Source organism: Mobula hypostoma, chromosome 5, assembly GCF_963921235.1.
Source record: "Mobula hypostoma chromosome 5, sMobHyp1.1, whole genome shotgun sequence".
NCBI classification, from domain to species: Eukaryota; Metazoa; Chordata; class Chondrichthyes; order Myliobatiformes; family Myliobatidae; genus Mobula; species Mobula hypostoma.
Window position 1 is genome coordinate 114,867,020 of NC_086101.1, and position 12,351 is coordinate 114,879,370.

The following is a 12,351-nucleotide window of genomic DNA, read 5'->3' on the forward strand; positions in this document are numbered from 1 at the left end:
TGCCTCTCAACTATCGTGACTTTCTTCCACTCCAAGGGAATGCTGCTTTATTTTACAAAGACAACCATTGTGGAAATATATCTGAAACGTTGAGGTTTTTAAAATGTATTTTGTCTTGTAATGTGACAAAATTGAACCTGTATGATCCCAGAGCACTTTGCTCTAAGTAAGTGTGTAGGTGGCAGGAGGCTTGTGTTCATTGATCATTGTGTTGTTAGACTGCGTGACCTTGAGACCTTGAGTACTGCAGACTCCCAGAACAGATACTAGTCAAAGAATACCCTGAAAACTTGTATGAAAATGAACTTTGTAGGCTGTAAATCGGAAGCTGTCTACCATCCATTGAAGAGTGGAGGAGCTTCTTGCAAGTAATAAACATACTTTTGTACAGATCCACTCTTATTTTTGGTTCTTTGTTATAAGACCTAGTGAAAGGAACACAACACAATGAACACCTTTAGTAGTGTGGTTAATACTTAAAAATAATTTATAGTGATCACTGTCTCTGATAAATTACTGACAACCAGCGTATAGACAAAAGCAATGAACGTGGCTACAGAACTTGGCATTGTGGTTCTGTTCGGAAAGATCACACTAATTCCCCGTTCTTAATGTTAGTTCCCACCAAGCACGTGGGTGACATGGGCAAGCTGGCACATATTCATTGAACACACGGGAATGTCCTGGATTCTGGGGAGAAGCGAGGGGGAGTCTTGTTGCTTCTCTCCGTGCCTCATGGCGCATCGGGTGGTAACCTTGCCATTTCTTCAGCATTTGTCTTTTTTTTACGAGGTCGAGTTGCTATCTTGATGCTCAACCCTGCACAGATGGAAAGCATGCAAGGAGCCGGCTGGACTCGGACCCAGGACCACTCGCCTCGAAGTCCGGTGCACAGGCCACTACACGACCGGCCAGCAGATGGGGAGTCTGGCTGGAAGAATTTAAACTTACGAAAGGATTTGATCAAACAATTGTAGGGAGCTATGCAAAAACCAGACAGCCAGAGAGCACATTGCATCTGTACCCAATGCAAACTCAACAATTTACCTTGACAGCGATTAGACCGTTATCCCAAAAGAATCCTCTAAAGGTGGAAGTACTTCATCAGATATTACCTCTCCTTCTCTCTCCACAGATGCTGCCTGACTGGCTGAGTGTTTCCAGCAGTCTTTGTTTATCTTTTGGATTTCTTTCATCTGCACTTCCTTTGTTTGTTTAAAAATTACTGTTCATTCAACAACCATGTTGTGGAGACGGACATCAGCAATCCAGAGCAGATACAGATGCAGAATTAACACAGAACTGACTGGGTACGGGACGGGATTAGATTGTGGCGAGGGGGCAGAGCTTGGCTGAGGCTCTCTGTCCATTGCGTTTTGGGACTGTTTCCTATTGGAACATTAAGCAGAGACTGATCCTTTAACCAAATTCTTTGTCTCGTATCTACTTTTTGATCAATAGCTTCACCTTAATCCTTGCCCAAATCAATCACAACCTTGGGATGTGTTTCATTTTTAGCCACAGTGAAAGCGAGTTGGATTTTAATTTTATTGAGTATTTTTTAAAGAAGTCGCACCTGGATGCAGTGAGCAGAGCTGCCCCGGTTCGATTCCAGCCTCTGGCACTGTGTGTGTGTATGTGTTTGAAATATGCAAAATCTCCCAGTGATCGCATGAATTGCTCTTGATCTCGATGAGCGAAAGGGATAAGCCACAGTGGAAGTGGTTGGAACCACTGCCTCCCAGCCCCAGAGGGCACGAGTCAGTCCTGACCTCCAGCACTTTGTGTGTCCCAAACCGTTTTCCCCCCAGGTGCACCAGTTCCCTCCCACAGTTACCAGTGTTTGGGAATATGGGGAGAATGCAGAAAATGAATGGGGAATGGAATTGCTCTCCTGATGGGTTGAATCTTTATTTGTCATATCGATAATATTCGTGTGTGTGTGTGTGTGTGTGTGTGTGTGTGTGTGTGTGTGTGTGTGTGTGTGTGAGAGAGAGAGAGAGAGAGAGAGAGAGAGAATGAATGAATGAGAATGAGAATGTGTATGTGTGTTTTTCTGAAATAACGTTCAGAGTAACACATGCAAAATGCCGGAGGGACTCGGCCGGTCCGGTAGCATCGATGGAGAGGATGTTTCACGTTGCAGAATCTCTTGTAACTACAATGTGCAGTGGCTGTCTGGTTGTGAGGTATCAAATGGGTAAAGTAGGGAGGCAAACAGACCCGCCCAAGAGAAGTGGGAGAGGGTTTTCCCAATGGGTAGTTCTGTTCAGAATGTTCCAGAACTGAGTGAACTCCAGTGGGACGCCCTCACACCGCACTCTTCGACAAAAGTGATGGGAGAGAGGGTGAGCATTGATGGGGAGGGTGAGGGAAGGAGGAGGGTGGGTTTGAGGGGCAGGGCGATGGAAACAGCTGGAAGGCATAAAACAGGCTGAGGGAGGGGGTTGAAGGGGAGGGGACGTGAGGAGGTGTGGAAATGGAGTGGGGATTAGGGGGATTGCAGGAAGGGCGTGAGGGAAAAAGGGGTTAAGGGAAGGGAGGCAAGATGGGTAGTTGTAGGTGTAGAGAAGCAACAGGGGGTACTTTGTAGGGGTTGTAGGTGGGGCAGGATGGAAAGGAACTTTAGTAGGGGAGGGGGCAGGAAGAAAGAGGAAGGTTGCAGAAGAGGTGGGTGCAATAGGGGAGGGGCAGGAGGGAGAGGTGTAATAGGTGAGAGGGAGGGGTGTTAAAGTGGGTGATGGGGCAAAAGAGAAGGGGTGTTACAGGGGAGGGGGCAAGTGTTATAAAGGGTGATAGGACAAGAACAAGGGGTGTTATAGGAGTTAATGGGGCAAGAGGGAGGAAGATTTTATGGAGGGAGGTACCAAGAGGAGAAGGGTTTTATGCAGGGAGGTGCCAAGAGGGAGGAAGATTTTATGGAGGGAGGTGCCAAGAGGAGGAGGGTTTTATGGAGGGAGGTGGCAAAAGGGAGGTTATGGAAATCAGGTAAAGGGAAGGAGGGCAAGAGGGAAGTGTTATTGGGGTTAATGAGGCAAGAGGGGGAGGGTTTTATGGTGGGAGGTGGCAAGAGGGGTGTGATGGGGAGAGGGTAAGGGAGAGGCGGGCGAGAGGAAGGGATGGTATAGGAGGAAGGGTGGCAAGAGCGAGGGGTATAATTTGGGGAGGGGCAAGAGTAGGGTTGTTATAGAGGGAGGGGTGCTGCAGGAGAGGAAAGGGAGATGCAGATGAGAAAGGGGAGAAGGGAGGGAAGAGGGTGGGGTGTTGAGATGACAGTTGCACCTCCTCGTGGGGAGTGGGAGTGAGGGGTTGTTTGGACGAGCTGGGCGACATCCAGCCGGTTAGAAGTTGTTGTTGTCGAGGCTCCAGACGTCCCCGCTGAGTGCGTTGGCGGCTCCCTGCAGCGTCCAGGTGATGAGGGCCAACTGGCGGCGGAAAGTGGCCTCGTCAAAGCGGTCAGGGTCTTCCTGCAGGAGCTGGAAGTGGGTGGTGAGTGCCTCCAGTGTGTGGTTGCCCCGTCCATGCAGGATGTGGCGGAATGGGGTGTCGGTGGCCGACACGTACTGCGAGAGGAAGTAGAACTCCACCTGTTGGGGAGACCAGGGTGTCAACTTCTCTGGCAGGGCCTCCCTCACTTCCGTTCCCTCCTAAAACACTTTACCACTTTATCTCCCTCCTTCTCCCCACCCCAAGACCTTTTCCCCCAACCCAAGACCTTCTCTCCTAGCCCCCAAGACCTACTGTCCCAGCCCTCACCTTCTCTCCCAGTCCTTCCCCCCAGACCTATTCTCCCTCTGCTTTCCTCTACCTCATCACCCCCCTCCTTGTCACTGTCCCCTTCCTCTCCTAATACAATATATATTAATGATTTAAATGAGGGAATTAAAAGTAACATTAGCAAATTTGCCGATGACACAAAGCTGGGTGGCAGTGTGAAACGTGAGGAGGATGTTATGAAAACGCAGGGTGACTTGGACAGGCTGGGTGAGTGGGCAGATGCAGTTTAATGTGGATAAATGTGAGGTTATCCACTTTGGTGGTAAGAACAGGAAGGCAGATTATTATCTAAATGGAGTCAAGTTAAGAAAAGGGGAAGTACAAAGAGATCTAGGTGTTCTTGTACATCAGTCAGTGAAAGCAAGCATACAGGTACAGCAGGCAGTGAAGAAAGCTAATGGCATGCTGGCCTTCATAACAAGGGGAATTGAGTATAAGAGCAAAGAGGTCCTTCTGCAGCTGTACAGGGCCCTGGTGAGACCACACCTGGAGTACTGTGTGCAGTTTTGGTCTCCAAATTTGAGGAAGGACATTCTTGCTATTGAGGGAGTGCAGCGTAGGTTCACAAGGTTAATTCCCGGGATGGTGGGACTGTCATATGTCGAAAGATTGGAGCGACTGGGCTTGTATACTCTGGAATTTAGATGGCTGAGAGGGGATCCTATTGAAACATATAAGATTATTAAGGGATTGGACACGCTGGAGGCAGGAAACATGTTCCCGCTGATGGGTGAGTCCAGAACCAGAGGCTACAGTTTAAGAATAAGGAGTAGGCCATTTCGAATGGAGTTGAGAAAAAACTTTTTCACCCAGAGAGTGGTGGATATATGGAATGCTCTGCCCCAGAAGGCAGTGGAGGCCAAGTCTCTGGATGCTTTCAAGAAAGAGATGGATAGAGCTCTTAAAGATAGCGGAATCAAAGGTTATGGGGATAAGACAGGAACTGGATACTGATTGTGAATGATCAGCCATGACCACAGTGAATGGCGGTGCTGGCTCGAAGGGCTGAATGGCCTACTCCTGCACCTATTGCCTATTGTCTACCTATTGTCTATTGCTCACCCTCTCGGTCTCCCCCTCCCCCTCTTCTCTCCTCCTCCTCTCCCCATCCTCTCTACCCCCACTCTCCCTCTCTCAGTCTCGGTCTCAGTCTTCGTCTCTCGTCTCTCGTCTCTGTCTCTCTCTGTCTCTCTCTGTCTCTCTCTCTCTCTCACCAGCTTCCTCTATTTCACTGCCAACCCGCCATCACCTTCTCTTGGTCTGTACCCCCATCCCAAATGTCTGACTTCACTCCCGAACTTGTCTTTTCCCCCACCATCAGCTCTGCCCTGCCCCGCTGACGATGCCCATCACCCTCCATTCAAGCCCACCCTCCCCCACAAGTACCCCATTCATCTCCTCCCCCAGCCTCGCCATCATCCATCACAACCTCCCCTCAATTAACTCCTGTCTCCAGCGCCCAACCCCTCCCTCCCTCCGTCAACCCCAGCAGGGGTCAAAGGCCAAGCCTGGTGAGGAGGGTGGGGGCCCTCGGCCAATAGATACCCTCATGATCTTGTTGTTGTAGATGCGGGTAAGACGCTCGTCCTTCTCATCCGAGGACTGGATCAGGTTGTTGAGGTTCTCGGCCGCTCGGTTAAAGTCCCCTCGGGCTGAGAACAGCCACTGGAGGGTGAGGCCCCGGCTCTGTGTACACGGGGGGGGGTCAGGAGGAGGGGTAAGAGTGCGGGGGTGGGGAGAGGATGGGAGGAAAGATATGGGCGAGGGGGTAGGGTGTAGGAGAACAAGTGGGGAATGAGGCAGGAGGAGGAGGCACAGAGAAGTTCATAGTGAGAAACTGTGTTCATAACATGTATTGTACCAAAAGAATCTATTTATTTATTATTATTGAGATACAATGCAGAACAGGCCCTTCCAGCCATACCTTTGAAACCCCGATTTAACCCTAGCCTAATTACAAGACAATCTACATTTTTAGCCTGTGGGAGGAAACCAGAGCACGTGGAGAAAACCCGGAGAGAACCGTCAGCGGCAGGATTTGAACCCGGATTGCTGGTACCGTAGAGCGTTGTGCTGACCACTGCGCCCCAATCTATCAGTCACCTTGTTCCTGGCAAACCCATCAATTCTTTGCCGACCATGCCGAATAGATAGAGCACCGATTACTGCAGGGCCCCGCTCCCCTTTGAAGTTTAGATACAGAGTAAATCTCCTTCTGGAGAAGTCCACTCAATTAGAGTCAGAGCGTATGAGTTAGAGAGGCAGGGTGGACAGATCAGGATTCTGTTCTCAGGGCTGACCTCACGCTTACTATGGTAACCAGTCTCAGGAGCGGGGGCGCGGTGTGTGGTAAAAGCGAAGTGAACAAGTTACATATTCTTGCTTATTTTGCAGGGAATGTAGATGCGGGGGAGTCCCAGGAAGGGGTGGGAATCCGGGTGGAGGTTGCTTCTAACTCTGAACCCCCAGATGTAGCCACCAGTCCTGTGGTAGGTGGTGCGGTTGTGCAGAAAGCTGGTGCTAGCCATGTTTGCACAACTAAGACAGACCTGGAGCCCTCCACCCAGGTCTTAGTAGTAAGCGCCTCCTTGGAGGCAAGTGTATTGAATAGTATGAACAGTGAGGAGACCAAGCTCTCTCACTGTCAGCATCAGGCTGCCGGTGAATCCCTTGGACCAGAGGTGCTGGGGTCCCCTTCATACCTGTCTCCCAGGGAGTGTGATATACTCTGCATGCCGACCCCATCACCCAATGGCCTGCAGGGAGACCCTGGGGATTATCCCTGCATTGTCGTAACTGTGGATAAGATTGATGCGACGGTGGAGCAGGCTGGTGTGAGTGAGGTACCCGCTGCGCAGTGTGGGTCACAAGTGGAGCCATCTATTAGAACACACGAGGAGGAAGATGGGGGATCTATTTGCAGTGAGGGGTTGGAGGGAGACTCCTTTGATAGCGAGACGATAGACATTCTCACCCCTCCTGAGAAATCCCCATTGATACCGGTGGAGGAAATTAGAGATTTCATTCTCACCTCTGAGGGTGCAAAGCATCGGCCGAAACTAGCCTCGCTTCGCTGGCCCAGCATGCCGAGGCTGGTGAGGTCCCCGCGAGTCATCCTCAGACCGAAGGGGAAGAGGAATGCTGTGTCGGGAAACGACAGGCGGCAGCTGAAATCCTTCATGGATGACCTGGTGAGGGCCATCAGCGTGAGAAGCAGCCTCGCTCCTTTGGGAGATGGTGGGTCACGGTAGCGATGGTACCAGTCGGGCCCGGAAAGCAAAAAATATTCCTGGTTTTCTTCGGGATACTTTGGTTGAGGGCGCCGCCGCTCTCAGCGGGAAGGGTACTGGTGCCGCGGCCTATTGTGCTCCCGACATTAAACTTACCATAGCGAGTCTAAGTGTAAACGGAAGCAGGGGCCCTCTCCACAGATATAACAATCTCTTAGGGATAGGCGGTATGCGGTGAGTTTACTGCAGGAAACCCATACCATCCCTGGAGATGAGTCTGCTTGGCTCCTGGAGTGGCAGGGCGGGGTCTACATGAGCCACCTCAGCTCCATTTCTAGCGGGGTGGCGATCCTGTTGGCCCCGACCTTCCAGCCAGTAATTGAAAGGGTCCAAGACGTTTTGCCCGGCCGTCTGCTCCACCTGGCTGTGCGCCTGGATGGTGTCCCTCTACATTTTATCAATGTGTATGCTCCGAAGCGCGGTGTGATGCAGACGCGCCTATTCTGTCAGCTGTCCACCCTGCTGAGCTCCATCGATCCTGGGGACTGCATCATCCTCGGGGGAGACTTCAACTGTACCCTCGAGGTGGAGGACCGCTCGGGCCTCCAACGCGACCCAGCATCAGCAAAAAAGTTAAAGGAGCTAGTCGGCTCCTTTGACTTGGTGGACAGCTGGCGGAATCTTCACCCCAACTCTAGCGCCTTCTCGAGAAGGTCTAGAGAAGGAGGTTCCAGGATAGACCGCATGTACATCTCTCGGGCTTACGTCTCCCGCGTGTTGGCGTCCTCCATGCGGCCAGTGTCGTGCTCGGATCATCACCTTGTGTGGATGGAATTTATTCCACTACACCCTCGGGTGGGATCCGGGTATTGGCATTTTAACAACCAGCTGCTGGAGGACAGCTGATTCCGGGATTCGTTCTGAGCGTTCTGGGTCTCCTGGAAGGAGAGGCGGAGAGATTTCTGCTCCCTACGGCTGTGGTGGGATGTGGGCAAAGCCCACATCCGGTTTTTATGTCGGGAGTACACTAGGGGGTCGACAAAGAGGCGGGGCTCTGAGGTTGAGCGGCTTGAGAGAGCGTTGCTTGACCTGGAGTCCCGTCTAGGTCCGACCGCTGGAGACCAGCAGCTGTGGCAGGAATACCAGGAGAAGAAGGACGCACTAAGGAACCTGCAGCTTCAGCAGTCCCGAGGTGCGTACGTGAGGTCACGGATCCAAATGCTGCAGGATTTGGACCGTGGCTCACCCTTCTTCGACTCGTTGGAGAGGTGGCGGGGAGTTCAAAAGCAGCTAGTGGAGTTGCTGGCTGCCGATGGCTCCTCCATCACGGACCCCGAAGGAATTAACAACGAAGTCCGTTCATTCTATCGGTCCTTATTCTCGCCTGATCCGTCAAATGCGGAGGCGTGTAGCGAGGTCTGGAAGGATTTGCCTAAGGTCAGCCCAGAGGACACAGTGCGCCTGGACGCCCCCCTGACTCGGGAGGAGCTGTCCACTGCCCTTCGGCAACTCCGGAGGGGCAAGTCCCCTGGTTTGGATGGACTGAGTGTTGAGTTTTATCAGGCTTTTTGGGATGTCCTGGGGGATGATTACAGCCTTGTCCTAGGGGAGAGCCTCGCCACCAGAGGAATGCCCCTCTCATGGCGAAGAGCTGTTGTGGTCCTACTGCCCAAGAAGGGAGACCTCTGCCTGCTAAAGAACTGGCGGCCGGTCTCCCTCTTGTGCGTGGACTACAAGATCTTCGCCCGGGCAATGGCCAACCGTCTGGGTTCGGTAATTGGACAGCTGGTCCATCCTGTCCAATCTACACAGTCCCGGGGCGCTCCATCCAGGACAATGTCCACTTAGTACGGGACCTGATCCACCTACTCCAGGAGACTGGGACCCCGGCAGCGTTTCTTTCTCTTGACCAGGAGAAGGCGTTTGACCGGGTGGACCACAGTTTCCTGGTGGGCACCCTGCAGGCTTTTGGGCTCGGACCACACTTTGTGGCCAGAGTTCGGCTCCTGTACTCTGCCACAGAGTGCCTAGTTAAGATTAACGGATCATTGACAGGATCTATTCCCTTCCGAAGAGGAGTGCGTCAAGGGTGCCCCATGTCTGGTCAACTGTATGCGATCTGTGTCGAGCCATTCCTCAGCCTTCTTCGGCGAAGGCTGACAGGTCTGGTTCTGCGCGAACCGGACATGAGGGTCGTCCTCTCGGCCTACGCCGATGACGTACTCCTCATGATGACAGACCCCTGTGACCTGCGGAGGACGCGCGAGTGCCAAGATGTTTTCTCGGCGGCATCCTCCGCCAGGATCAACTGGGCGGAATGTTCCGGACTCTTAGTAGGCCAGTGGCAGGTGGACTCCCTGCCGGAGGAGATGAGAGCTTTTGAGTGGAGCACCAGACGCCTTCTCTATCTGGGAGTCTACCCGAGTTCTTTTGGGGAGACCTGGCTGGCGAACTGGCAGGACCTGGAGACAAAGGTCATGGCCCAGCTGGGGCGCTGGTCAGCCCTCATCAGGGTGCTTTCCTATCGAGGCAGGGTGGTGGTCATAAACCAGTTGGTGGCCTCCATGATGTGGTACCGGATAGTCACCTTGGTCCCCCCTGCCCCTTTTGTCGCAAGAATGCAGAGGAAGCTAGTGGACTTCTTCTGGGGTAACAGAACACACTGCGTCTCTGCAGCGGTTCTGAGTCTCCCAGTAGGAGAGGGCGGACAGTCGCTGGTGTGTGTACGCACACGACTGGCGGCTCTCCGCCTCAGGACTCTGCAGAGATTCCTGTACGCCGAGCACCCTCCCAGGTGGCACGTGTTGGCGACTTTCTTCCTCCGGAGGGGCTGCTGTCTTCACGAAGATATGCAGCTACCACCAGCGGGCGTTAGCCGTGCTGCTTTGCAGAGGCTGCCCGGCTTCTTTCAGGACCTACTGAGAGTCTGGAACATGGTTGCCTCAGGCCGGGAATCCCCTCCTCTGGCGGAGGGCGGGGTCCTGGCCGACCCTTGCCCTGCCTCAACGGATGTCGGTACGGCTCAGGTGTGTGGATCCACTGAAGCTGAGCTGCTCGTTGAGCCCTGGCTCCGCAGCCTTACTCGAGAGATGAATCCACACAACTTGAGCCGTCTTTCATCGACACCCACAATCCCATTCAGGGATGCAGGCAGGAGGTACCTTTATGGGCTGCTGCTCCACACCCTCCACTTCCTAGCCCTTGTCCACCGTCCCGACACGCCATGGCGGTTGGTCTTTCCACCTGGAGGTGAGGGGGGTCCCCAATGGAAGTCCCTTTACAAGGGAGTCCTTCCCATGCACCTTGGGGATCTCGGCTGGAGGGTGCTGCATAAAGCGGTGCCCTGCAATAAGTTCTTTAGTCAGTACACGGATCTCCCAGCCGCGTGTCACTTCTGCGGGCTGGAGGAGACCGTGTACCATATGTACATGGAGTGTGCGAGACTGCAGCCCCTTTTCGCATATTTGCGTGGGCTGCTTCTCGCCTTCTGGTTGCATTTCAGTCCCACCCTATTCATATATGGTCATCCAGTAAGGAGGGGGGCACAGAGGGATGAGGATGTCCTTGTCAACTTGCTCCTGGGGCTGGCGAAAATTGCCATCCGTGGCTCCTGGAAACGGATGGCTGGAGGATCTGCCCGGGCGGACTGCCTGGCTATGTTTAAGGGGTATGTTCGTGCCCGGGTGAACATTGAAAAGGAACACGCGCAGTCCACGACGACCTTAGAGGCGTTCCGGGACCGTTGGGCTCCGCGGGGTGTAATTGCCATCATTGATAGAGATGGAAACATTTTGGTTTAAATTGTATTGTCTATTTGCACTGAAGTACTGTAATTGTGTTAGTCACTGTTTTGTATATATAGCGCCGAATTTGTAATAAAGAAATTTTGTAAAAAAAAAGGGTTAGACTCAGAGTGAAGCTCCCTCTACTCCGTCCCATCAAACACTCCCAGGGTCAGACACAGAGTGAATCTCCCTCTACACTATCCCATCACACACTCCCAGAGTCAGACACAGAGTGAAGCTCCCTCTACACTGTCCCATCACACACTCCCAGGGTCAGACACAGAGTGAAGCTCCCTCCACACTGTCCCATCACTCACTCCCAGGGTCAGACACAGAGTGAAGCTCCCTCCACACTGTCCCATCACTCACTCCCAGGGTCAGACACAGAGTGAAGCTCCCTCCACACTGTCCCATCACTCACTCCCAGGGTCAGACACAGAGTGAATCTCCCTCCACAATGTCCCATCACACACTCCCAGGGTCAGACACAGAGTGAATCTCCCTCCACACTGTCCCATCACACACTCCCAGGGTCAGACACAGAGTGAAGCTCCCTCTACACTGTCCCATCACACACTCCCGGGGTCAGACACGGAGTGAAGCTCCCTCTACACTGTCCCAACACACACTCCCAGGGTCAGACGTAGAGTGAAGCTCCCTCTACACTGTCCCAACACACACTCCCAGGGTCAGACACAGAGTGAAGCTCCCTCTACACTGTCCCATCGCACACTCCCAGGGTCAGACACAGAGTGAAGCTCCCTCTACACTGTCCCATCACACACCCCCAGGGTCAGACACAGAGTGAAGCTCCCTCTACACTGTCCCATCACACACCCCCAGGGCAGGGACAAAGAACAAACTAAAGAAGCTCTGCTGGTAGTTTTGATGTTACCAATACTGCTAGTTAATGGCGTGCAGAAGAAGAGTACCTCTAATTCCTCTGATAATGTCTTGAGCTGCAGCAGATACTTGAGGATCACTTCACTGTACGAACGGTAGTTGAGGGGCAGCAGCTCCTTGTGGGACAGTTTGATCACCATCTGGCCAACAACCTGTGCCAGTGCCTCGCTGAAATCGCCCAGCCTGCCCTTCAGCTTACTGTTCAGTTTTTCAAAGGTGTCCATTTTGGTGTTGAGGAACGGATAGGCCTGGTCACTCTGCAGCAAGAGAAACAATGTCAGGACTCTGGTATCCTGTGCCTCATGGCACTGAGACCGATTTCTTCTCCCTTGCAGCAAAGACTGAAAAAACTTACACTTCCATATTTGCACATTTGGTAGATTGGTGAATCTGGCAAATTGTTAAATTTGTAAATTGGTAAATATGGCAAATTTTAAATTGACAAATAGGTAAAACCAACAAATTGTTAAAATCAGCAAATTGGTAAATTCGGCACATTGGTAAACTAAGTTTAAGTTTCAAAGAGGGAAAATCAGTATTTTGCATGTCATCCAAGCAGATCATTTCATTTTCACAGTGCTTTGGGGTAGTAGAAGGGAAAACAATAACAGAATGCAGAATGAAGTATCACAGTTACAGAGAGAGTGCAGTGCAGG

The 12,351-nt window shown here is 52.3% G+C and overlaps 1 protein-coding gene across 2 annotated transcripts in view; it reads right to left on the reverse strand.

Moving 5' to 3' along the window:
* Positions 1 to 1,925: 1,925 nt before the first annotated feature.
* The window catches only part of tfr2 (transferrin receptor 2), a 78,842-nt gene continuing 68,416 nt past the window's right edge, over positions 1,926 to 12,351 (reverse strand). For both annotated transcript variants that reach the window (XM_063048827.1, XM_063048828.1), the window contains exons 17-19: positions 11,725 to 11,952; positions 5,323 to 5,463; positions 1,926 to 3,587 (exon numbers count right to left, since the gene is read on the reverse strand). In XM_063048827.1, the coding sequence (XP_062904897.1) occupies positions 3,342 to 3,587; positions 5,323 to 5,463; positions 11,725 to 11,952 (615 nt within the window). In that variant the 3' untranslated portion in view covers positions 1,926 to 3,341. The remainder of the gene's footprint in view (positions 3,588 to 5,322; positions 5,464 to 11,724; positions 11,953 to 12,351) is intronic.